Genomic DNA, 22,933 nt, shown 5'->3' with positions numbered 1-22,933 from the left:
CCACTGAGTGGAAGGGTGTGACTCATCTTTTGAGGGGAAAGATGCCTCAGGGTTTGGCTTAATTTAACCATTTAAATTTTTGAACACACACACCCCTAGCTCATTTCAGAGAAGCCAAAAGAACATTAAAAAAATGTTGAGAGCAGCTGTGATGCATGTAAACATGAAGCAATTCCAGTATCTGTCATCTTCTAGAAGACTGGGCAAAAAGAATTAGGGCAACAACTTTTCTAACCCCTTTGACTGATGACTCTCAGCCTTTTCAGGTGGAGAGGGCCAGGCAGCAGAATTAAAGCCCATTCAGACATTGTATTAAGGAAGCAGTATACAGAGCAAAGGTAGGGTGGTATGTGAACTGCCTTAACAAAACAGTAACCTGCATCACTTCAGCAATAAGCAGGAATTGTGGTAAGGAGAGTTTTATTATATATATTCCAGGTAAGACCCATGAACCAAAACATGCTGCAGATTCTGCAGTAGTGGTTCTGCCTGGCAGCTTTTGGGACAAGCAAAAGTAGCACAGAGCAGAATTTGCCTGTTTTGCTTAGTGTGTTAGATTTTCTTTCCAAATTAGAAGTTAGGCATTCAAGGAACTCTGTTAAGGCACATACAACTAAAGGACAGAGGTGGAAGAACCATGCTTCTAGAATTATCTGATAATTTGCTGAAAAATTTGTAATACCAAACCTGACTTCAGAAGATTTACCATAACATTAACCATGTTAATAACATTAACCATGTTATGTTCTACAAAAAGCCCCCAAAAGTAACTAAAACATTGTGATGTGTAAAAAGCACCAGTAACCACTCCTGTGTTGAATTGATCTCACCTCCCTCTTTATCCCAGCTGTAAAATCTTATGAAATACCACAGTATGTGAAAAGATAGAAAGATATTTGAATCAGTTTTAGAATTACTACACCAAATCTGTGGGGTTTTTTAGTTAACTGGCACCTTTAGCAGTAGGTTGTGGAGTAACTAGTAAGGGAATCCTTCTGAAGCCTCTTTGCCCAGCTTCACTTTTTCATCTCTATGCCATAGAGATCACAACGCTTCTGGCTTAAAATAGGAATTTGTTGACGTATTTCTGCAAGCTTCTGCAGATCTGCAGGGGGGAAGAGCGAGCTATTAGAACAGCAGTCAGCAAGGAAAGCTCCTGGCTTGCTCTGAGATGAAGCAGGGAAAAGAGCAGCTTTCAGGGAGAAGGGGTCTGTGAGGATCTGCACCTGGGCAGCCTCAGCTTTGCTCTTTCCTAAAGCAGCAGCTTCCTTGTAAGGAAGGAAATGGGAAGAGTGGAGTCAAGTGCTGCTTGTTCTCAATTTAGTCTAGCAAAGGTGGGGAAGGGATGGGAACACCGCATCATCTGAAATTGCATGTGCAAGCCCACAGACTTAAAGGCTGTCTCTCCTTAGTCTTGTGACCTGTACTTACCTATGTCTGTGTATATAACTGTTTCCTCTGCCCCAGCTTTGGCTATGACTTCACCCCTACAAGAGTAAGCACACGTGTTCATAGTATTAACACCAAGGTCTGAAGGCATCAGTTCAGTTGCTGCTGTTTGTACAAAACGGAGCTCCTACCCTTGATGTCTACAGCTGTAAAGACAGGGCTATCCTAAAAATAGCATCATAATTCATAACTCTGGCATGATCAAAATGACTTCCAGGCTTTATATGTGGCACATTTTATGTACAACATATACTTCACATAAGTATGCTTCCAAAGATCAGGAATCATGGTAAGAGCAACTCTGAGAAGCAGTGCACATAAGCACGTGCTATACCTCAGGGGAAAGACAGCTTCACCAGGGACAACCATATATGGCAAAGACTGACAGTTTCTCCTTTTAGATCCTGCTGGCTTTTAATGAGTGTACTTCTACTCTGCATGAGCTACTGAACATTACTTGTCACGTCTCCCACAAACTGTTCTGTCACCGCTTTCATCATATAAAGTTAAAAGCTCAAGACATAGATAGAACTTTTCTTTGCAATCATCTGGAAGAGAACTGTCAGTGGATTTGAAAAAAAAAAACAAACCCAAAACAAGCCTGCCTGAAGATTTGGTCACTTTTGCCTCCTGTGCACCTGCCTGGCTTAAGTCAGAACATACCTCTTACCTAGCTGAAGATATTCTTATGTCAAAGCAGTATTGTTCTTTGAGGAAATGAAGTATTTTGTGTAAGCTGTTTAAGATGGTTCAGTTCTGCTCAGAGAATTACCAAAATGCAGAGTATATAATGGACTGAACTTCAGGGACAAGTTGAAAACATCAGCAGCTTGACTAATGCTAAATACTAGTACTAAGGAGCTTTTTTGTTACCAAAAAGCATATGTACTGTTAAACTAGTTTTAGTTTCTTGTTTTTCAGCCAGTTTTAAAGGATGATTTAGAATGTAGGCTTAAATATCAGATGCTTTTTACCCAGAACTTATGACATTTTTAAGAGTAGATGGAAATCTGGGATTGAAATGTGACTATCATGTAAAACATTTTTTAACCAAGAAAAAGTAGGTCTGTTTTTTCTCAACTTACCATGGATTTACTACAGTGCTGTGTCCCCAGGCAACATAGGATGCTTTTTCATCTCTAGCAGGAGATATGGTTGCTACGTAGACTTGATTATCAACAGCTCTGTGCTCACAGAAAGATGAGGGAATGGGGGGAAAAGTGAGTAGAATTTATTTTTTTATGCCACCAATTAACTAAGCAGAAGAGAAAGAATTTGCTCTGAAGAGCAAGCTGTATGTCCTCTTAAGGACTAGCCAAAACTGTAAATGATATGAAGGCCAAAGCAGAGCCTGGAAAGAGAAGCCTCTAGCACCCGCTCCAGAGTTAGTGGGTAGAGTGAATTACATGTTCATTCATTATGTAGCAACGTTGATTGAAGCTTAGCAAATTAATAAATAATGCAGCCCTCAGGAATCTCAGGGTCTATTTCTATCTGTAATTAGAGCAGTTCTCAAATGGTTATTGGCTCTTCTAGAAGTCTGTGTGTGAAGGGTACTTAAAGAGCCATGGGAAAAAGCTCCTTGAAAGGGCGTAACTGTGGAGAGGCTGGCAGGAGTGAAGGATGAGCACTTCCTGCTTTCCTCCTTAACAGAAAAATCATTTTGGTGTCCCATGCAAGGCCTGAGGAACAGTGCAGCTCCAACTCCAATAGCAGAGTGGCCCCACAGCACCACTTGTGCTGCATGGTGTCATTTGAAACAGAACAGTTCCATGTGCTAAAACCCCTCTGGAACGGGAGTACAAGCTGTTACTTTGTTCTTACCTTCCCCTCTGCAGCAGTTCCCAATGAGCTGGTCCTGTTGTCAGGTTAAAAGCCCCTGGATAGATCAGCAGATGGCAGCCTTTGTAAAAGGGAAAGAACCCAACCATCGTTAAGGGGAACATGGTTTACCCTTGAGTGGCCCTTCAGACCGAGACTCAAGGCAAGGTTTCTCTCAGTCCCTCCTGCTCTCTGCCCAAAGTGGAACCAAAGAGGGCCTGTAACCCCATAACACCGGTGAGTGCTTCTGTCAGCAAAGCCCTTTGACACACTGCCAAGGGGGGGATGTACCCATCTCCATCAGCAAACCTGTAGCAGGAAATGACTGTTACTTGACTCAAGGAGAACAGACACTTCTTTGAATAACAAAAGTCTATATTATGTGTTAGTGGGAGAAGATGACACAGACTGCCCAGTATGTACCCCCCTGACCTGGTCCTGCCTAGTTCCAGCCTTAGGGGTAACCATGTTCCCTTGGGTGACCCAGCCTCACCTTTCTGGCTGTAGACTTGAGCCATCTCCGCAAATCTGAGATCGTAGCAGATGCCCAGGCCCACTTTACAGTATGCTGTTCTCAAAACACAAGAGACAACAGTCATATCACTGTCACAATTACACAAAAGCAATCACAAGACTCCTGGTAGCCATCCTACCAACTGTCATTTTATATGTCCCACAGTAACAGGAGAAGCTGTATTTAAATGTATATCCTTATCTGTAACAAGCACTGCCTATCTGTGGGGAGGAATTAATGCTTCATGATGAGGAGGACTGTGAGAAGCAGTCTTACCTACCCTTTAAAAACAGCCATTTCCACAAAATCATGGTATGCCAGGCCTTTGTGTAATGTATTCCTCTCTGATTTAGCTGCAGGTTTTTCAATTGTTTTCTTTAAGAAAAGAAAGCAGTCACTGCTCTTCAAGGGCTCAAGAAATTACAGTCATGTGCTTTCTTACACTATGCACACTGTAAGGAGGAAAAAGTGACCATGGGAGATGAGACTCTTCAGAGAGCTCAGTAAACAGGACATATTAACTTTTGAATACTGGGGCAGGGAGGGAAGAAGGTGTCTTGCTTTTTTTATCTGATGCGGTTGATTCAAGAATGTTGGAATAGGATTAACAGTTAATTGTCTCCATTATTACATCATAGGTACATGAAACAATGTGCCAGTGTAGCTGTTTGCTACACGTACTCTTTTCCAAGCCATATTTTATAAGAACCATTTTAAAGATGTAACTACTATAAAAAAAGGAGTAATTTCTCTTTGCCAAATCAATACCACTATTTATTAAGGGAAGTGCCATGATGTACGCTTCAATTCTTTCTACTCCTCTGTCCTTTTTTGCAACCACATTGCCTTTTTAGAAGTTTCAGAAGTGACCCACGCATTTGGAACAAACAAACTGTATTTGCCATGGTTGTCAAATGCCTAATATAAATCTGATTGACAGTCTAAAAATCTATTGCTGGGGAGAAGGAGGGGTAAGAGAACTCCAGAATGAGTAGTGATATTGTGGAAGAGCTTCTTAGAGAGACGGATTCTCTTATACTCACGAGTATCAAACATGGAGAAACTATTCCCTGGACTCAGTGTTTCAGACTCTTTGAACTGTATCTTCCCAGGAATATTAATGTCAAACAAATGAACCTGTAATTACAGTATGATTAATAACAATTAATACACTTTCTCTGCTTGGTATTTGGGCCTCTTTCTATCAGCCATGTGTTTCTAGCTACCATTATCTAGACTACACTTTTGTCAGAATCCCAACTAAACATTGCTTAAGATTGTGAGATCTGCTAGGGATGATTTAAAGCAGTTTTTTCTTCTTTACAGAAATATACATATCTAAAGTTACTTAGAAAAAATAAAAAAGACCAGCCTTTTAAAACAACACCTATAATCCCTGTGACCCAAGTGATGCACATATCAAATATCACTTACCAAATAGAATGCCCTATCCTTCTACCATGCAGTAATAGAGGGTACTTAAAAATAGCTAAAATTATAACAATTAATTTGTAGCATAGCTCTGTATCTTCTTCATGGAAAGAATCCCTGCAAAATAGCTAGATATCTTGATCTAATGAGTAATTTTGCAAAATAAAGGATACTTATAAAATATCTTGACTTTGTCAGGATGATTTTAAAGTCTGTTAAAGCAGGTGATGTTTTCCTCTCTAAGATCGGAGTCCCACTCTTGCAAAACTTCTCCAGAAAATACCTTCAGCAAGTCATAAAAGTTCCCATGACTTCAGCTATGCAGATGACTGTCTGCAGGGGCTAAGAGACTGTATCCCTCCCTTGCTGTGGGAGATTCCGTTCCTGACTTATTTCCTAAAAATACAGCTGGTTTTCTATTATTATTTGTTCATATTTACACAGTACAAGCCTGCACTCATTCTACAACTACGGGCTTGCAGGCTAGTGTGTTATGATGGAAGGAAAGCAACACGGTACTTCAGAAAGCGATCTAATAGTGTAGCTAGGTGTGGAAGCAGTTAACAGAATAAATTAATACCTGCACCCCAGAGGTATTTTGCACTACCTCATTTGTTCCAAGTAACCCTCTGTTCTCTTTTTTTTTTTGTTCTTCCTTGAGAGAAATAACCTCTTGCTCACCAAATGAATGATACCTGTATGCACGGTCAGATTAACAGAAACTACACGTAGGCACAAAGCAATGTCTAAGAGGAAGACGCATCCAGGTGGAAGCAAGCATTTACCCTGAGCAGCAGTCACTGCTTAACTATGGCACCTGGACTGCAGCGCTCTGCACTGATCGTACATACAGCACACACAGTATGTGAAGAACAGCGTATATAACAGGAGGACTACATCCATGGGGAACCTGAGGGAAAATCCTGATTCCATTGAAGTGGCACTGTATTTTAGACCTAGACCAAGGTACACAGAGGAGTTGGATCAGGATTTACTCTTTACCACAGTTCTCCCAGCATCTGAAAAAAGTCAGTTATTCCTTCTGCATTTTACCATCCTTACCCAGGACAAATTTATGACCACCTTTGGAAGGTCCCAAATAAAAATTACATGCAGTTTTACTGACAGTACACAGCTTATTATTAATGTAAGATTCCATTAATTCACACCACATTTAGGCACAGATGAAATAATTTGTGCAATACTGCTAAGAAACCTTTTAATAAGAATATTGTGCCATCTCACCTTCCTATGCTTTGCCAATATAGCACCATCAGGCCCAAAGACAGCACATGTATTATACAGTTTTCCATCATCCTCTTCTGGAATGGATCCTGTGTAAAGGTGAGAACAAAGATTTCTCCCACTGTATGATATGGAGTTTTGATTCAATGGCAGTAATAGACATTGCCCGCTCTTCCCTCTGTGACATGGTCACAAAGACTAAATTACCTCCAATGAGATATATGCTGCACTCCTTTGCAACTTCTGACAGCTTTTGGGTCGATTCCCCAGGGATCTTCTCTGCATACTCCTTAAAGTATTGCGTTCCATATGGAGAATTAAAGCACTCCTAGAATTAGGGGGAAAAAGAAGTTAAAATCCACTGCAAGGAGATGGATCTGACCTTTCAAACTCCTATCTATCAGTGTTCTCATACAGTCTTTAGTTACAGGAGTTTCGTTTACAGGAGCTCGATGAGCAAATCGGAGAATATCAGGGGGCCAGAAAGCCCCTAACAATTAGAGAAGATGCAGGGGGCGTGTTGGTGTGAATATGTGCCAAACAGAACACGAGCTAGGTGCACCATGCAAGCAGCAAGTAACAAGGCTGGTGTATTTGTCAGTCTAGACTTAACAAGATCACAACATGTATTCTCATCAGAACGATGAACCAAGCTCCACCTAGCTCATTTGCCAAGTTACAAGCTAAATAGATTCTCTCAAAACTGTGAGATGCTCAGGCTCATCCACAGCACAATTTCTTTCATTTTTAAAAGGACCTTGGCAAAAGCATACATTTTTCAGTTACTTATTCTTTTGCTAAAACAATCCTTTAAACACCATTTCCTCACAACTGAACAGTGTCTTGTGTCCTATGCTCTAGTTAAAGATTTGCTGTTCCTCAGAACCAGACATGTAATCTTTAGATTAACAGAGTAGTTTAGATGCCTAAAGTAGGTGGCTAGTGGTATCTGAGATAACTAAAATATCCAGAGCCTTTACTCTGCCTATTTTCCACCTTTGTGAGGATGTGAGACTTGTCTTCCCTGCTCCCAATACTTTTTTGTACCAGCACCTACTCTTTCACAAGAGATTCCCAGCCCAAGCATCTCCCTCAGTTGTTACCTTTGCTCACTGGAATTTGTACCAGGAATAAAAAAAAAATAAAATAAAAAAATCAAGCTGTGAAAAGCACAGTAAACGTATGCATTAGCCATTCGAGCAAGCTTCTTCACAACTGTAGTAACTTAACCAAACTGGGATGGATGTTTTTACCCCATATACAGACACTGGGCCAGCAGGCACCAACTAACCCTCAGCAGAATGTGTAGAGGGAAGAGGCAGGAAGGGAAGTCTCTGCAGACTTTCAAACAAGCTTCCCACAGGCTTCTGAAAACTGGAATGAACTTCAAGGAAATAAAAGCAATGCCAGCTGCCTCCACCTTCATCTTGGCACTTGCAGTGTCAGGGCAGGTGGTACTGAAACCAGCAGAACTCTGTCTGGGCAAGCTTATGGTAGCAGCACATGGCTGCCCCTCAGTTCACGCTTGGACAAAACTGCAGGTATGGGAGATTCTGATCTCTCCAAAGTGGTAAGAATACGTGGAGAGATCTTTGAACCGCTTTATATCTGTTTCTAGATTCAAATGGTTTTATTTCTTTATCCATAAACATTACAAAGTGTTGTTCTCTCACAATTTTTTCCTGGTTCAGAAATGAAAAGAAGTTTAACACGTGAAGGCTGACATGCCTCTGCAAAGGTGTAGATTACATACTCTGTGCAAGTTAATACTGTTCTTTACATAGCGTGATTTAAAAAAAAAGTGGAGAGAAGAAAGTATTTCATGCCCATGTCCTAATGCCAGTACAAAATTTATCTCCCAAAAGTCTGTGAAAAACCTTGCCCTTGTTTGACGAGTTTTACTTTAAAAGCATAAATAATGATTGGCAAAGTAAATATCTCAACTAAATAGGTCTGGAAAACTCACTGTTTGTACACATGATGAAACTAGCAAATAACAGACAATCTCAATGTAGGAAGCCCAGGCAGAACAATCAAAGGTCACATCTGCACCAGAAGAGCTGTGTTAGCACAGAGGAGCTCAGAAAGTTGCTTAATACTGTGCCTGTGACAGCAGGAGGGACATTCAGATCAAAAGTTCACCCAGAGAAGAACTTTGCACTCCTGAGTCAGATGCTGCAGGGCACAGGGGGAACACATGTACCCCCAGGAAAAGAGGAAAAATGCTCAAAGCTGCACTGGGAAGGACCGTGTTGCCAACACAGTCATCTGTGTGTGACAATTCAGCAAGGTAATAACAGCTGAAGTCCAAGAAATAAAATCAGAAATTATCAGTGATTTTAAGTGGCTATTTATGTGCCCACAGAAGGAAGCCACAAGAGAAATGCATTTTAATCATAATTCAGCCATAAATGACCTGCTGGAAATATCTTAAGTCTATTTTGTTTCTCATGTACAATCTAATCTGGAATGATTATTGCAAAGAGAATCACTGCATACCTGTTTTCTTTCATCAACAGTCTTTAGTTGAAAAATCACCTTTTCCTACATTTCTAGCATAGCTTCTGCAAAGATTCAAACCACAGCATTGCTTTTGTGCATTCAGAATATACCAGTGATGGAATTGCCTAGGATTTAAACCAGCACAAACTTAAACAGAATCTTATACCACAGAAGAGACAACCTGCTTTTTCTTCCTTTTTTTTTTTCTTCTTGTTTTCACCCCCCTTAACTGTGCTGATAGACAGAGCCCGTTTTGTTTTTTTTTTTTCCTATTTTGGAGCCTCATACATACAGCATCTAAGCTATCCAGAAAGAAACAGGAATATATAATGCGTGACTAACACTAGAAAGAGATTTCCAAGGATTTGAGGTGTAGGTGCTAAGTAGCATGGCCTTTACTCACAGGTAAAGCCACAACTTTTGCTCCTTTAGCTGATGCTTCTCTCACCAGTCCACAGGCTCGTTGAAGGTTTTCTGATTTAACAGCAGATACATGAAGCTGAATAAGAGCCAGGCGGAAGTCTAATAGCAGAAAAGAAAAAAATTAGGTCAGCAGAATTCCCCCAAGAAAAACTCTTCGAAATTTGAATTCATTAATGAGCATTTAACAAAATTAATTTGCTCATACATTAACAAATACACAAACCACTTCCAGCTCATTTTATGGCCTATGACTCTGGAAACAGTCTCTTAGAACAGGGAGAAGACTCACACCTAGGCTTGCCAATGGGAATCACACCCCACCACCACCCCACTCAGGTTAGAGATCAGAGTTCACATGCCAGTAACAGCAGCCAACCCACGTTCTAATGTACTGAGTGACAGAAAGGAAGACTACTAGTCACCTAGATCGGCTTCTTCCTCCCCAGTTTGCTACATGCTTTGTGAGCCTCCCTTTTTGTTGCGCCCATCGCCCAACAAGCCCTGCACACCCCAAAATGCCACTAGCAAACCAAAAGACTGGGTAATCCAAAAGCACTAAATATGGGAATAGTTTGGTTTTATCCCTCAAATCCCACCTGGCCTGGGAAAAAGCTATAAAAAAAAAAATACAGATACCATCTTTCCTGATCATTTCTAGCCAAGAGAGAGTTTCGAGTGTTATCAACACTGTCTCTACCGGGGCTAAGCACCATTTATATTTGGAGGTCCTTGAAGGGCACAAGTAGGAGAGATCAAACAAGGTTTTGTGCACACCCATTGGACGTCCCTCCATGAGTCTCCCAGCACCCTGGGCTGTAGGAAAACACATCCCCATTAGGTAGAACTGTCTCCTTTTTTTTAAAAAAAAAAAAAACAGCACTCCAGATTCATAATTAAAAGTACCCCAGTTTCAAAGCACCTCTCTTCTCTGGAAAACTCCCGTTATACAAAGATGACCACAGGATAAAGAAAAGGCAGTGAGCAGCACAGCCTCAGCAGCCAGGGAAACCGGAAGAAGTGATTCAAATGAAGATGAAACCTGGTCAGGAACAGAATATCCTTCTTCCTACTTGTTTTGCCAATTATCAGGCTAGCATAAAGGACACAGCCAGCATAAAGATGAAGCAATAACCAAACTGTATTTGATACAAAAGGGTCAGTACATGGGTGAGCGCTGGGGGTACAAACAAGTCAGATTATACATAATCAACATCAATCCCAATGACCCCAACAACAGCACCACACAACCAACAATGGGTGGAACAAATGATGAAATGCCGTTTCCCATAGAAGGGATGGGAGACAACCGAGTCAACAAGCTAAATACATAAGACCAAGGAAGCCACATACTGGATCTCTACACAGCCCACATTTACAAAAGCCAGACCTGACTGGAGCCCAGTTCCAGGGAGGCAGGAGGTCCTTCCCCAACAGGGAACTCTGCAAAGAGCATCCACCTCACAGACAGACACTGCCCCTTCCTGCAAGTGGTCCCAGCTTTTATCCCTAAGTGGGACACCTGACCTTTGCTTACTGAATGTGGGACACCTGGGGCTCCTTTACCCAATGGCTCTCCCTGCAGGGCTGGCCGCACCCTGGAGGGAAGCTTAAAGGCAAACTCACCCCCCCTTTGTGAAGGGCTGTGGGAATCACCCATATGTCAACCTTAATTTGGGGCTTGGGGTTGAAGCCCCAGCATTTCACTACTTCAGTAGCTAAGCAGCCAGTTTCCAGAAGTTATGCAAATTATTAACTGCTTACTTTGCCTCTCCTTCATGTGAAAGGCTTTTAATATTTGGCTGATTGAGTAAACAAAGCTTCACCGAGACCCTGAACAGATGTAACTGTAGTTAGCTTTCAGGCCCACCCAGATAACCATAGTAGGAAACTGCCCAAAACTTTCTTGTACTTGTGGAGTACCTTTTAGCTCTGAGAAACTAGACATGTAAAGATTTATATTTCAGCATAAGTTCACTTTTGTGGAAAAAAAAAAAAAAAAAGAAAACAAGCAAACGAGCATCTACTAGGAGAAAAATTTGACAAACTTTGTTCCCACTATGTTTAAAACACCAGGAAACCATTAATCTTATTTTCTGATTTTCCCTGTGCCTGAGGCCTGGAGTTCGTTAAAGAGCAAAATGAAAGCTCATTCACAACACGTACTTCTGCCCACAGTTTTGTTTAAAAATGCTGATATGCAGAAGTCACAGAAACACAGATAAACGTGCAGCAGTGTTGTAGAGTCCCAAGACCTCTTGTTCCAGGCTTTCTAAGCTGCCTCCAAAACTTCTTCAAAAGCAATTCTTAAGATAGTCTACAGGAATGCAGGCCACAAACAGGTAGAAGTGCATCAGAGTGAAAAATGGTTTTGTATTTGTATCACTATGAAGCGGGGGGTTTTTAGGAAAACAGCAGAAGCTAAGCACGACCAGCAGAGGCTAAGCGCGTCTGGTTTGTTCAGAGCCTATTTCCCGACAAGCTGAACCCTGCAGCGGCACAGAGATGCACTGCAAGCGGTTTCTACCACTCTGTGGCAAAGCCCAAGGCAGCCCCCCTAACACCGGCATTATTTCAGACACCCCACCCCCCCACCCCCCCCCCAAGGGCTCAGACGCAGCGCCCAGGGCTGAGGCCTTCCTAGTCCCGACCAAGACTGGCGACCGCGGGGGGGCACTGACAGGGGCAGCGACCCTACGGTCAGGTAAGAGGGAAAGGGCCCAGGGGGGACGAGGAGCGGGCGGCAGCGCCTCAGGGCGGCCCTTGGCGCCAGAGAGGAGGCGGTGACCCCGCGGAGAGCCCCGGGGCGAGCGGGGAGGCCGGCACCCGGCAGCGGCCCCTCTGACCGGCTGAGGTTCGGGGCGAGAGGCCGCGGCTGCGCTGGAGGGGCAAGTTAGAGCCCGCGTCGGCCCTTTCCCCTGCGGCTGGGAGGGAGGGAGGGAGGGAGGGAGGGAGGGAGGGAGGGTGAGGGCGAGGGGAGGTGGGCGAGGGTCGGAGAAGGCTCCCCCTTCCCGCCGCCACTCACTGGCCATGGCTCCGCGCGCCGCCCGCATACCCTCAGGGCCCGCGCGTGACCGCCCCGCGCATGCGCGTGACCGCCCCGCGCAGGAGGGGCGGGCCGCTGGCAGCCGCGGGTCGGGCCGGTCCTCTGCCGCCGGGTTTGTGTCACAACGCCTCGGGCTCTGCTTCCAGAAGGTCTGGCTGGTGCCGTGGCGGTTCCACAGCACTCCCCCAGCACTGCCCCTCGGAGCGCTGCCGGCCCGGCCCAGCCTCGCAGCAGCGGAGGAAGGTGCCCAGGTCCGAGCGGCGGCGGCGCCATGGCCCGCGGCCTTACCCCGGGAGGGCGGGAGCCGGGGGCACTCCTCCCCTCTCAGGTCAGCGCCTGGCGAAAACACCGCGCGGCAGCGAAATGGCTCAGGGCTCCTCTGCGTCGATGTGCCTACGTGCCATTTCCCCATCCCTTGCAGCCGTATAGTCGTTAATACACTCACAAGCCCGTCGTTCAGCGAGGACACCCTCACCCCCGCCTGCCTTTACACGAACAGCATCAACTGGAGTGCAAACCCGTGTCCTGACTCCCACGCCCTTTTTAGGACTAGCTTTAAACACCGAACATGCTGCCTCATGTATGTATTTTACAGTCTTGGGCTTTTTAAAAGCACGTTTGTTGAATTGCAGATTGGTGGTGTGTAGAGGCAGCATTGCTCATGCCAGAGTATCTCCTCAAGTTAAAAGCTCATGACAGCTGAAGGGGCAAAAATAAAAACAGGTAACCCAGGGTGTTACCTATATTCACTTTCAAGAAATGGGTGCAGAGAGATAAAGGACAGGAAGTGTATAACCACCATAAAATGCACAACCACCCCTGCTTGCAGCAGCTACAAATCTTCCTTCAACAGAAACGCTGTTCAGTCGGCTCCTCGGAGCAGCAAAGGGAACAATTCAGCCCAAACGGACCAAGCCAAAGGATGGCAGAATTACCAACACTGGACAAGTGCAGATGAGGGGATGCAGCAGCTCCTTGGCATCCTCCCTCCCTTTCAGTCACACCCATGGTAGTACAAACAGCATGTACGAACTTTTTTTTTTTTTTAACAGCTCACTCTGCAGGGCTCCAGGTGCAAAGATCAGCTGTCTCCTGAGTTCACACGTTTACAGCAAAAATTAGCAGTGGTTCAGTATCATCCCTTCAAGTCAAAAAGTGCAGGCTGAAATGATTTCCCATGGTTCAGAGAGCATGGTGTATTTCTCAAGTTTCAAAACAAAAATACCTGAAAGCACTAAATAACCCACCCAAAAACAAGTTCACACTATTGCCTTCCCAAAAAAGAGAAACTTTTCAGCCCTTCAGTAGAGTACCCCTCTACTGAAAAAGGTTATTTGACAGTATCAAATGTTTTGGAACTACAACTGAAATGAAGTTGGAAGGAAAAACTATGAACACTGCTGAGACCCACGTATAAGGCCTAACAGGAACTAAACTGAAAGAGCAACAAGCAATCTTTACTGACATCTGGAGAAGGCAATGTAAACACATCTCCCCAGTCAGAGTATTTTTGGTGGGTAATACATGTAAAGTTCTGTACAAATCCTCATACAGATCAGAATCTAAAAGAATGTGTGACAACTGAAGAGCCATCAGTGAACACAGAAGCACTGACTCTGTCTCTGAAACACAAAAGGTAAGAGCTTCCCTCTGGCAGGAAAGCTTACTCCGAGAAGAGAGTTTCTTTCCTGCTGCAGACATAATTTCTATCATCAAAATAAATAAAAATTAAAATGCCAGCAACATAGCAGCTGTCATCTCATTCAGCAATATAGACAGTAGTGCATGTAAAATGAAACAAGAGCCTGCAAACTGCTGGCAAATAAATTAAAAAAAAATCGTGAAGATGAAAGGGACAGGAAGTAGCATCCTACTTTGATTTTTCTTTTCAAAAACTGTCCTTCAGTATTACAACTGGAATTTCTGCTTAGCAGTACAAGTTTTGTAACAAACACACTAATTACAGGTATGTATGCTATAGAGCAAAAGTAGGCTTTAAATTGCATAAAACCATTGAAATTATTAATAGTTCGGACTGAGCTTTGCAAAATAAGGAGTCTGTTGATAACTTGCACATTGCCTTAAAAATTACAAATAATCCTCTTAATGGCTGGGATTATACATTTCTACACAGAAGAGGTTTAAGAACTGACTTAACATACCTTTACTTACCGTGGATCTAAAAGGTCTGTATTTGTTGTCCTCAGAGAAGCATACACTTTCCATATTTAATACCCAAATACATGTTTAACAACTGTGCGCTTTTCACAATTCCCCACCCAATGACTAGGAGAAATGAGCTGTATCATTTTTGTCAACATTTTCATAACATAAAAGTATGATGCTGAGAAGTCTGGAATTTATGCAGAGACCCCCTTTATAATCTGACCATTTGTTACCTCATTTTGACCTTTCTATGAATGCTTACTATGGCTCACCCAAAAGTATTTAATGAAATTAGTCTAAATTCCAAAATACTTACAAATGTAAAGATGTCACTGACAGTAGCTCCCTATGATTCATAATCAGCTTCCACTCCAAAGATCAAATTCACTTCCATTTACAAAATACCTTTAGGAAAAATCGTTAATTGATTCAGAGAACTCACACAGTATGCAACTAAATGCCTTCTGACAGAACAAGTTATGTTCAAATTGTATTGGTTTATTTACAACTGTAGTTTATAAACAGTAACACAAACATCTTTACATGAAAAAAATCTCATTGCTGAAGTAGGCACAGAGTCAGAGACTCTTCAGGATATTTTGAGAAAGGAGTAGGAAGAGGAAAATGTAATACAACAGCTGCTGGGCAAAACTATAAATACATGAGCATTGGCCCAGGTGCAATTTCATGCAAATATCTTCAACAGTTCAAGTTCTATCGGTGTTTACTCAGATACTAAGAACAAAAAGAAGGAATTAGTTCCAGAATTAAGGTGCCCTAGCTTTATTCCTAGTAAAATAACTTAGAATAACTGTTTTTTATAAAGGTCAGTTTGTTTTACCTCCTTATGATGTACAATTCACAGGTTTTGATTCAAATACTCAGAAGACTTCACAAAGAAAAGCTAATCCCTATTATTTTGATTTCACAGTTTTTGGTAATTTCCACATCAGCCTACAAAGATGCTATGCCTCAGCCATAAAGACATTCCTGTACTGAGCTTTTTTAACACAAGAACCATTCTTGGAACAAGCAGAAAGCTGCTGATAAAAAAAAAAAAAAAAAAAAAAAAAAAAATCACACAGTTGCCATCAAACATTAATTAATTTAGGAGATGTTAAAAGAATATAAACAAACGCTTCAATCAATGAAGGCAGTGAGTAATGAATACATAGGTATGCAGCACTTGAACTTCTTCACTTTGTGTGCATTAATTTTCTTGAACACACCTTCTATCAGCACATAATTCTGTGATGAACTGAAAGTTTTAAAATATCTAATTACTATCTTAGACTATTTTGTTTCTGAGGAACAAGATAACTTGTGTTCAGCTGTCATTCTGTCAGGAAGCATTAACTTCAGTTTCAGTGCACTTCAATGCACACTCATCTTTAGAGGAGAAACAGCCTCAACCCCTAACATGGAAAAAGTTGTGTAATTAAAAGAATCACAACCCTGTAATAAAAGCTTATTGTGCACAGTTCATTTGGGTATTTAAAAATACTCTTAGTACCAAGTCAATAATTTAACCTAGTAGAGCATAAGACTTTTAAAAAAAGTTAATTTTACAAATTGCTTGCATTTTTTTCCATCTATGTGCAGCCCAAGTTGGACTTAACCATTTTTCATGAGACAGAATCAGTATTTCTAAGGTTTTTATCTGCTCTGCTCATAAACCTAAGTTTCTAATTGGTCCTTGATACCACCCAGTAGGCAAAATCAAATTTACAGACAGTAGACAATGGAGATATTTTACTTCAAAGGGACAGTAATTTAGAAACCGTTGTTTTCAACTGCTTCTCTGTATCTGGCAGTGCTTCTTTCCTTTAACACTTAACGTGAACCCAGCTGCATCTTCTCTTGGAAAGATGCAGGTCACTCACATTAAGGCTGCATTAAAAATGAAACAAACTGACCTTTATAATAAACATATCTTCAAAACAAAAAATATAATAAAAAAATTAAAAATCCTGTTCAGAAACTGATAATAATTTACCCTATCTTAAGCCTGCTACTCAGGCACTCCCATCAGCAAACAGAAAAATTCTCTTAAGTTAGTATTAAGTTGGGAAACAGTCAGCTTGTGTCCACACAGAGTATCTTGGTTGCTTCTTCTTTATAAACTGTTCTCTACAAAGTCTTTAGTAATTAACTCTCCAAGGCATCCAATACTTTCATGATCTGTTGTTTTATGGCTTTGGTAGCATCACCTGCATTTGGGATCAAATACCTTAAAAAAAGATTAGAAAAAGCCATCATTAATTCACTATGAAATTTTTCAGTGTCAATTCCATAATTCTTGTTTTGATTTTTTCCTCTGGCACAAGCTAGGAGGAAAGAAAAGGCGAATTACAAACTAGTGAGAAAATAACATTTATTTCCTTTTTATACTATGAAATGCTTTCCATTTGTGAACTTAAAACTGTTGAGGAGTACTTCACAGGCCATACTGGAAAGGAAAAGTTTTAAATTAATTGACAATGGTATAGATCAGGCAGTTAAAGATCTCTGCATGTAGCACTGTCTGACTGAATCATGGCAGCCCTCTTTTTTTTTATTCCTATAGATAGCTCTAGATCATTTATTTGCAATCCTTTCTCTTCTGGATTTAATCCAGTCAACAAGGAGCAAAGTTGTCTGCAACATTTTCATTTACCTTTGTCTGACCTACTACCATGCTAACTTCATTCTAAGCAGCAACAGGCATAGAACACATTCCCTAGTTAGCTAGGAAATTAATCCCCCACTTCCTGTGAAAACAATTCTCCCTGATGAAGAAGACAAGAAACTCTCAACTGATGTCAGCAACTCTGTTAAAACAGTACTAAGAAACAACAGGCTACAGCAGTGGAAGAAAGCCCAATCCAACCATCCCTCTGCCTTCCCCCAGTCTTAGCACACAAATGCTGAGCACGGCAATATCCAACTTTCAGGAACCAGGTTTCAGGGGTTCAGTTTTGAGGTTCAGATTCTAGACTCCTTGTACGATGCTTAGGAAGAGTCAGATGTCTCAAAAAAAAGATATCACAGAAGTAAGACCACTCTCTTAAATCCCACTATTCACAAATCCATACTTCAGGCTGCAGGTGGCTGTCCACTTCATTTTCATTGAAGACACATTACAAAAAGAACACACTTGCACACATCCCATCCCCAACAACTGTCATTGCAGACCATGGAGTACCTCTGCTGGGTCTTGCAAACTCTCCTCATTCTGCTGGCAAATCTTTTCTTCTAGTTTACATCTCAATTATCTATTCCTAAATGCAACTATTACTTTTGAACTCATTTCTGCATGCCCCTGATTTCCAGTTGGGATCATTCCATATATCATTACTACTTACATCTCTGCTACTGAGATGGCTTACCTTTCAACCGCCAAAATTTCTATGCCTGAAGTATTGCTATTTCCATATTTAAAGGTGATCAGTTCTGGGTGTTTCTTCTTGGATGTGATTTTCACTACAGAGTTGAGTGCCTGTCGAGACTGTATGTAAGCCAGTCCCTTTCGTGATGGAATCTCTCTCAAACAGTACATGTGAGTTGCTGTTACTAGGAGATGACTTGAAGGAAAAGAAAAATACAAATTGAATTTGCTAATGAACTAAATATTGGCTATTTAGAAAGCTAAATTCTACAAATAAGCTACAATGAGAGAGCTAGATAAAACAGTTCCCAAATCTAAGAAACTAAGACAGTTTTAATACTTCTAAAATCTGTAATTTAGAATGGTCTACAAAATGCTTAAGATTTTCCTTCAGTACTGCACCATAACCATTTCTGAAAACAAGCATGGCATCCAGAGCCGCATACAAAACCAGAGCAAGCAGTTAACACCCTCACCTCAGAACAAGAGCCATGAGTGCTGTCAGCAAAGATCACAACAAGCAGTAACGTGTCAGGCCACGCAGAGAGCAGGGAAGATGCCTCCAGCCTCTCTGTTTCATTCTTCCATCATACCCTAACCCCATCCCTCCATCTATAGAGCAGCAAGTCTACATGTGGAGCATCAGACCTAAGTTAGCAGGATGTGCTGGTGCTCCCTGATTGTCAGTCACTGTATGAGCACTTGTGGAGATGCTGACCTGCCAGATCAGTTCAAGATTAATTTTGCCTTCTTCATGGCAGGAACGCACGTTCAACTAGTAGTGGGAACAAACTAGTTGAGTTCCAACTTAGTTTGAGAAATTATACTATGACAGATAACTAATCATACACCACATAAAATAAATGGGAAAATAAAAGTAATAATAAAAGTCAAGAACAGACCCTGATACAAGAGAAAACCCATTATAATTTTCTGTCATCCAGATTCAACAGGATTTGTACTCTTTGGGGAAGCCAAAGTACAGCAAGCACTATGTTCTGCTCTTGCAGGATTAACAAGCTCCCTACATCTCACGGGCAAGATGGGTGTGTAGTACAGGGCACAGAGACAAGTACACAGGAAAAACCAGAGCCACAGGTACTCGGGTCTACCTGCTCTTGAAAAATATGCCTACATAAACCAAGAATATTTTTCTTACTATCTTGTTTTGCAAAGCAAAACGTCACACTAGATTATGTACATAGTTACCATTCTATAACACTGCAAATATAAGAATGCACATATAGCAGAAATTTTTCTTGGCTGTTTCACATCTTCATTTCCTAGTTTAATATCAGGAATAACTTAATTGCCCCCCCTTTTTTTTTTTTTAATATCTATCAAAAGAGACATTTTCATTAAGTTTAGGACTAATTCCAGTACCTGGGAAACATATGTCCATTTTCTTTTACTTCATTACAGGGGAAGTTATACTTCACATCAGGTTTATTTATCCATGTTTGGATGTTGACGACCTCTTTTCGATCATCATCTGACATTGAGGAGCTATCAATTTCATCTATTTTGAAGGGAGGGGTTAAAAAAAAAAAAAAAGATAAGATTTTCACACAACATGAAACAACTTTTCAACTCACTTAAACCCATAGTGGCTACACTGGTTCAACCAAGGTCCATCACACACAATTGTTCAGAGGGAAGAAAGAACAAGGCATGTGTATCTGGTATTTCTCTTTTAATTCTCTCTCAGCAGACAACTATTTTCAGCTCAGGGGATTTTTCTGGCTGGTCTGATTTGTCCATTCAGTAAAGTTTAATCGATTTCTGTCACATGGACTTGTCCAGACTTTCCTTAAAACTTTTTGCATCTACAACACCAGTATCTGTCAGCAAGGAGTACCAAAACCATGTCAACTGCATTCCAGGAAAGCCTCCTCTTGTGGTTTCTAGTTTCTTGGACAAGAAGAAGTAAGCATCTGTTGATCCTTTTCCAGGCCAGACATTATTTCTGTGAGCGACTCTTCTTCCCTTAAAAAGCTGTTTCACATCTTTCCTCACCCTTCTTATCCCTCTCTGAACCTTCTCCTGTTCAGACACACCGTTTCTGATGTGGAGGAGCGAGACATACAATATTCAATGTGTGGGTGAACCACAGGTTTATATACAGAGATGTCTGTTTTATTCTGTTCCTTTCCTTATAATTCCTAGCATTTGTTTTTCTGACTGCTAATGAGCTCTTACTTCTTATAAACTTATGGCTCTGTGACACAGCCAAATCAGTCTAACACCTTGTATCTGAAACTAGAACTGGCTTTTTTCTTTATATCTTTCTCATGTCTCATTAATTCATACTGAATTTCATGTGTCATTTTATTGCCCAGACACTCAGACTAGCAAAAGACTCCTTCAATTCTTCAGTCTGTCCTTACTGCCTTGAATAACCTTGGTAGTTAGCAAAAATTTGTCTTTGGGTTCACCTTCTTTTCTAAGGACATTTAAGAACATACTCAAACCCAAAATTTTCAGCACAGACTTCTGTGAAACACCCAAAACTCCGCAAATGTTATCCCTTAGTTGCAAACCACTGTTTCTTATTTCTAAATATGGTGATTATATTTACATAGTAATGCTGGTGCTACATTAGAAGAATTTAAGCAATCCAGTTACCTGAAACAATGAACTACATTAAATTCAGAGAAATTATTCCCAGAAATAACTTCAAAGGACACATCTTTAAAGTGCCTTTTTCAAAGCCAGTTTTCTACACTTTAACTATTTATTTCAAAGTAATTCAGAATTACAGCCACAGTTTTGAAAAGGTGTTTACTGAAAAAATACATTATGAAATTAAAAGGAATGGAACACAACCCATCCTCATTTCACAGAAGGGCTGAGGATGGAAGGGACCTCTGGAGGTCATCTGGTCCAACTCTCTTACTCAAGCACAGCCCTCTAGAGCAGGCTGCAATTACTACAGCCAACTGCAATTACTACAAAAAACCTGTTTGTGTTATACAGAAACAGGTTCACTTTTTGCATTCTTCTGTACCAAACAACATATATTTCACTTCATATGTGTTGGCTTTGTTTATTCAAATCACTGCACTTATTCTGCTTATTTACTAAGCCTAATAGTGTTTGTAGAAGCAAATGTAAATAGAAATTAGCAAACAACCATTACTGAAAATATGTTCTAGACAATTCATCTTTCACCACTTGGTTTTCTGAAACTACACAGACTGTCAAACACTATCCTGGATGCTCAGAGCACTGACTGAACTTAATTACATCGCATTTGGAGAAGTATCTAGTTAAAGCTTCTGCCTGATAGTTTCGTTTTGCTCCTTCACAGTTCTTATAGCTGACAAACAATGACCAACTGCTTGTCATCTATCTTATTTAAGCAACTCCAGATCCTGTGAATCTCCTTCATTAATCTTCCTAAATTATTTCTTTCGTAGGCCAAACATTCTTACTCTAGTTATTTGCTTCTCACATGGAAGCAGAGTATGCCTTCTAGCCACAGAACTTGAGATGATGATGGTTGGGAGTGAGCTAACACTACCAGAACAAAACCAGGACAGCTGTAGGTCTGCACCATTCTAACGGTAGCACTGGTTTCAAAAATAAACTTTTGTGAAAACCTTTCCAGTTTTGTCAGTAACTTTTCAACTAGATAAAAGAATTAAATAAAAATGGCACATTTTTTTCCACAGCATCCTGCATGCATAACAAGAGATCAATCAATTATTAATAATTCAGTGCTAAAAAGTTCAAAAGACTGGAGAGGTGTGCACATATTAGCCATCTTAAGTCTAGGTCCAACTGTATTTTCAGAAATTGTTTTATGAAGTGCCAATACTAGAGATTCAACCCAAGATCTGTCAGCCAAACTAGGTCTTTCGTGTTTTGCTTATTGCTGCAATTGCAGGTTTACACCTACAAGACCAGTGTAGAAAAACAGATCTTTCCTACAGAAATGACAAGTGAACAGGAACAATCCACTAAACCCATCTATTTCCCTTTCTTGCTGTTGGCCGTTTGATGCCTATCACACAACCTTTTTTATTTAGTCTGCTACTATGTATTTGAATTTGAAGAGGGTGTTTCTTTCTTGGTTGGTCCTAGGCACCACCATAACAAACACAACTGATGATAACAGAAAAACATGTGTTTGTAAGACAAAGATGTAAAATACACTTCTGTGGTTTAGCCAAACTTAGTAACTTTCCCTAAATACATTAATCTAGGTAAGAGGAAATTATTCTACTGTACCAGTATCGTATTCTTCTTCATCTCCAATGCTGAACACTGGTTTCACACCACGGTAGGGTTTTCCTACTCTGTCACTGCTGCTGACATGTCTGTTGGCAATGAAAAGGGCAGGAGAGAACATGGGACGGGAGAAGAAAAGTAACTTTCAAACTGGTGGTATGACTCCTACAATAACCTATTAGCAAAATGTAAACACAACTGTGCAGCTGAGAAGGATGAGAGAATTTCATGAAGCTGCCCGCAAGGAAGTTGTGACTGACCCATCAAGCAGTTTGGTTAGTGAAAGCACATGTTTCAGTAACTTGGCAATGCTGACTGTTGTAACAGAGTGAAAAGAAACACTTTTTTGTTTTAAAAAGAACTTCTGGTCATCTTCTCAAATGACAAAATACATTAGACCTCTGAAAACTGACAACATGCTCTGAAGTTTCTAGCATGAAACTGAAATACTTCTGGACAGTCAGAGCAGCTTTACAAGGATTGGGGTGGAGGAAAAAATGAAGGCTATTAACTAACATGTCTGGAAGTGCATTTTAAGGATAACAAAATACCTTAAGCACTTCAAAGCGGTGTTATTATAAACCATCCACTGTATTGTGAACTCTGACTTCCTGCCTGTTACCTTCTCCAGCATGAGACAAATCCTAAAATCTTTGGTCAAACAATTCCTACTACTAAAATCGCAGCATCACTGGGATTTCTGCACAAATACTGACCTAAAAAAAAAATCCCATTTAAA

The 22,933-nt window shown here is 41.0% G+C and overlaps 2 protein-coding genes across 6 annotated transcripts in view; both read right to left on the bottom strand.

Annotated features, from left to right (window-relative positions):
- Nucleotides 1–56: 56 nt before the first annotated feature.
- Nucleotides 57–12,519, bottom strand: NIT2 (nitrilase family member 2). Its single transcript, XM_074898082.1, has 10 exons — nucleotides 12,408–12,519; nucleotides 9,366–9,484; nucleotides 6,668–6,788; nucleotides 6,461–6,549; nucleotides 4,828–4,921; nucleotides 3,764–3,838; nucleotides 3,274–3,352; nucleotides 2,535–2,633; nucleotides 1,432–1,487; nucleotides 57–1,105 (listed from the first exon to the last, which is right to left on the bottom strand). The coding sequence occupies exons 1-10, from the start codon at nucleotides 12,433–12,435 to the stop codon at nucleotides 1,017–1,019; spliced, it is 849 nt and encodes a 282-aa protein (XP_074754183.1). The 5' UTR covers nucleotides 12,436–12,519; the 3' UTR covers nucleotides 57–1,016.
- Nucleotides 12,520–15,077: 2,558 nt separating this feature from the next.
- The window catches only part of TBC1D23 (TBC1 domain family member 23), a 37,593-nt gene continuing 29,737 nt past the window's right edge, over nucleotides 15,078–22,933 (bottom strand). For 4 of the 5 annotated variants that reach the window (XM_074898058.1, XM_074898022.1, XM_074898033.1 and 1 more), the window contains 4 exons: nucleotides 22,195–22,283; nucleotides 19,345–19,480; nucleotides 17,963–18,157; nucleotides 15,078–16,824 (listed from right to left, as the gene is read on the bottom strand). In XM_074898058.1, the coding sequence (XP_074754159.1) occupies nucleotides 16,743–16,824; nucleotides 17,963–18,157; nucleotides 19,345–19,480; nucleotides 22,195–22,283 (502 nt within the window). In that variant the 3' untranslated portion in view covers nucleotides 15,078–16,742. Of the gene's footprint in view, nucleotides 16,825–17,962; nucleotides 18,158–19,344; nucleotides 19,481–22,194; nucleotides 22,284–22,816; nucleotides 22,820–22,933 lie in introns of all 5 variants that reach the window. The other variant, XM_074898041.1, reaches the window with a different exon arrangement.

Source organism: Athene noctua, chromosome 1, assembly GCF_965140245.1.
Source record: "Athene noctua chromosome 1, bAthNoc1.hap1.1, whole genome shotgun sequence".
NCBI lineage: Eukaryota > Metazoa > Chordata > Aves > Strigiformes > Strigidae > Athene > Athene noctua.
This window is presented reverse-complemented; position numbering and strand designations above follow the sequence as displayed.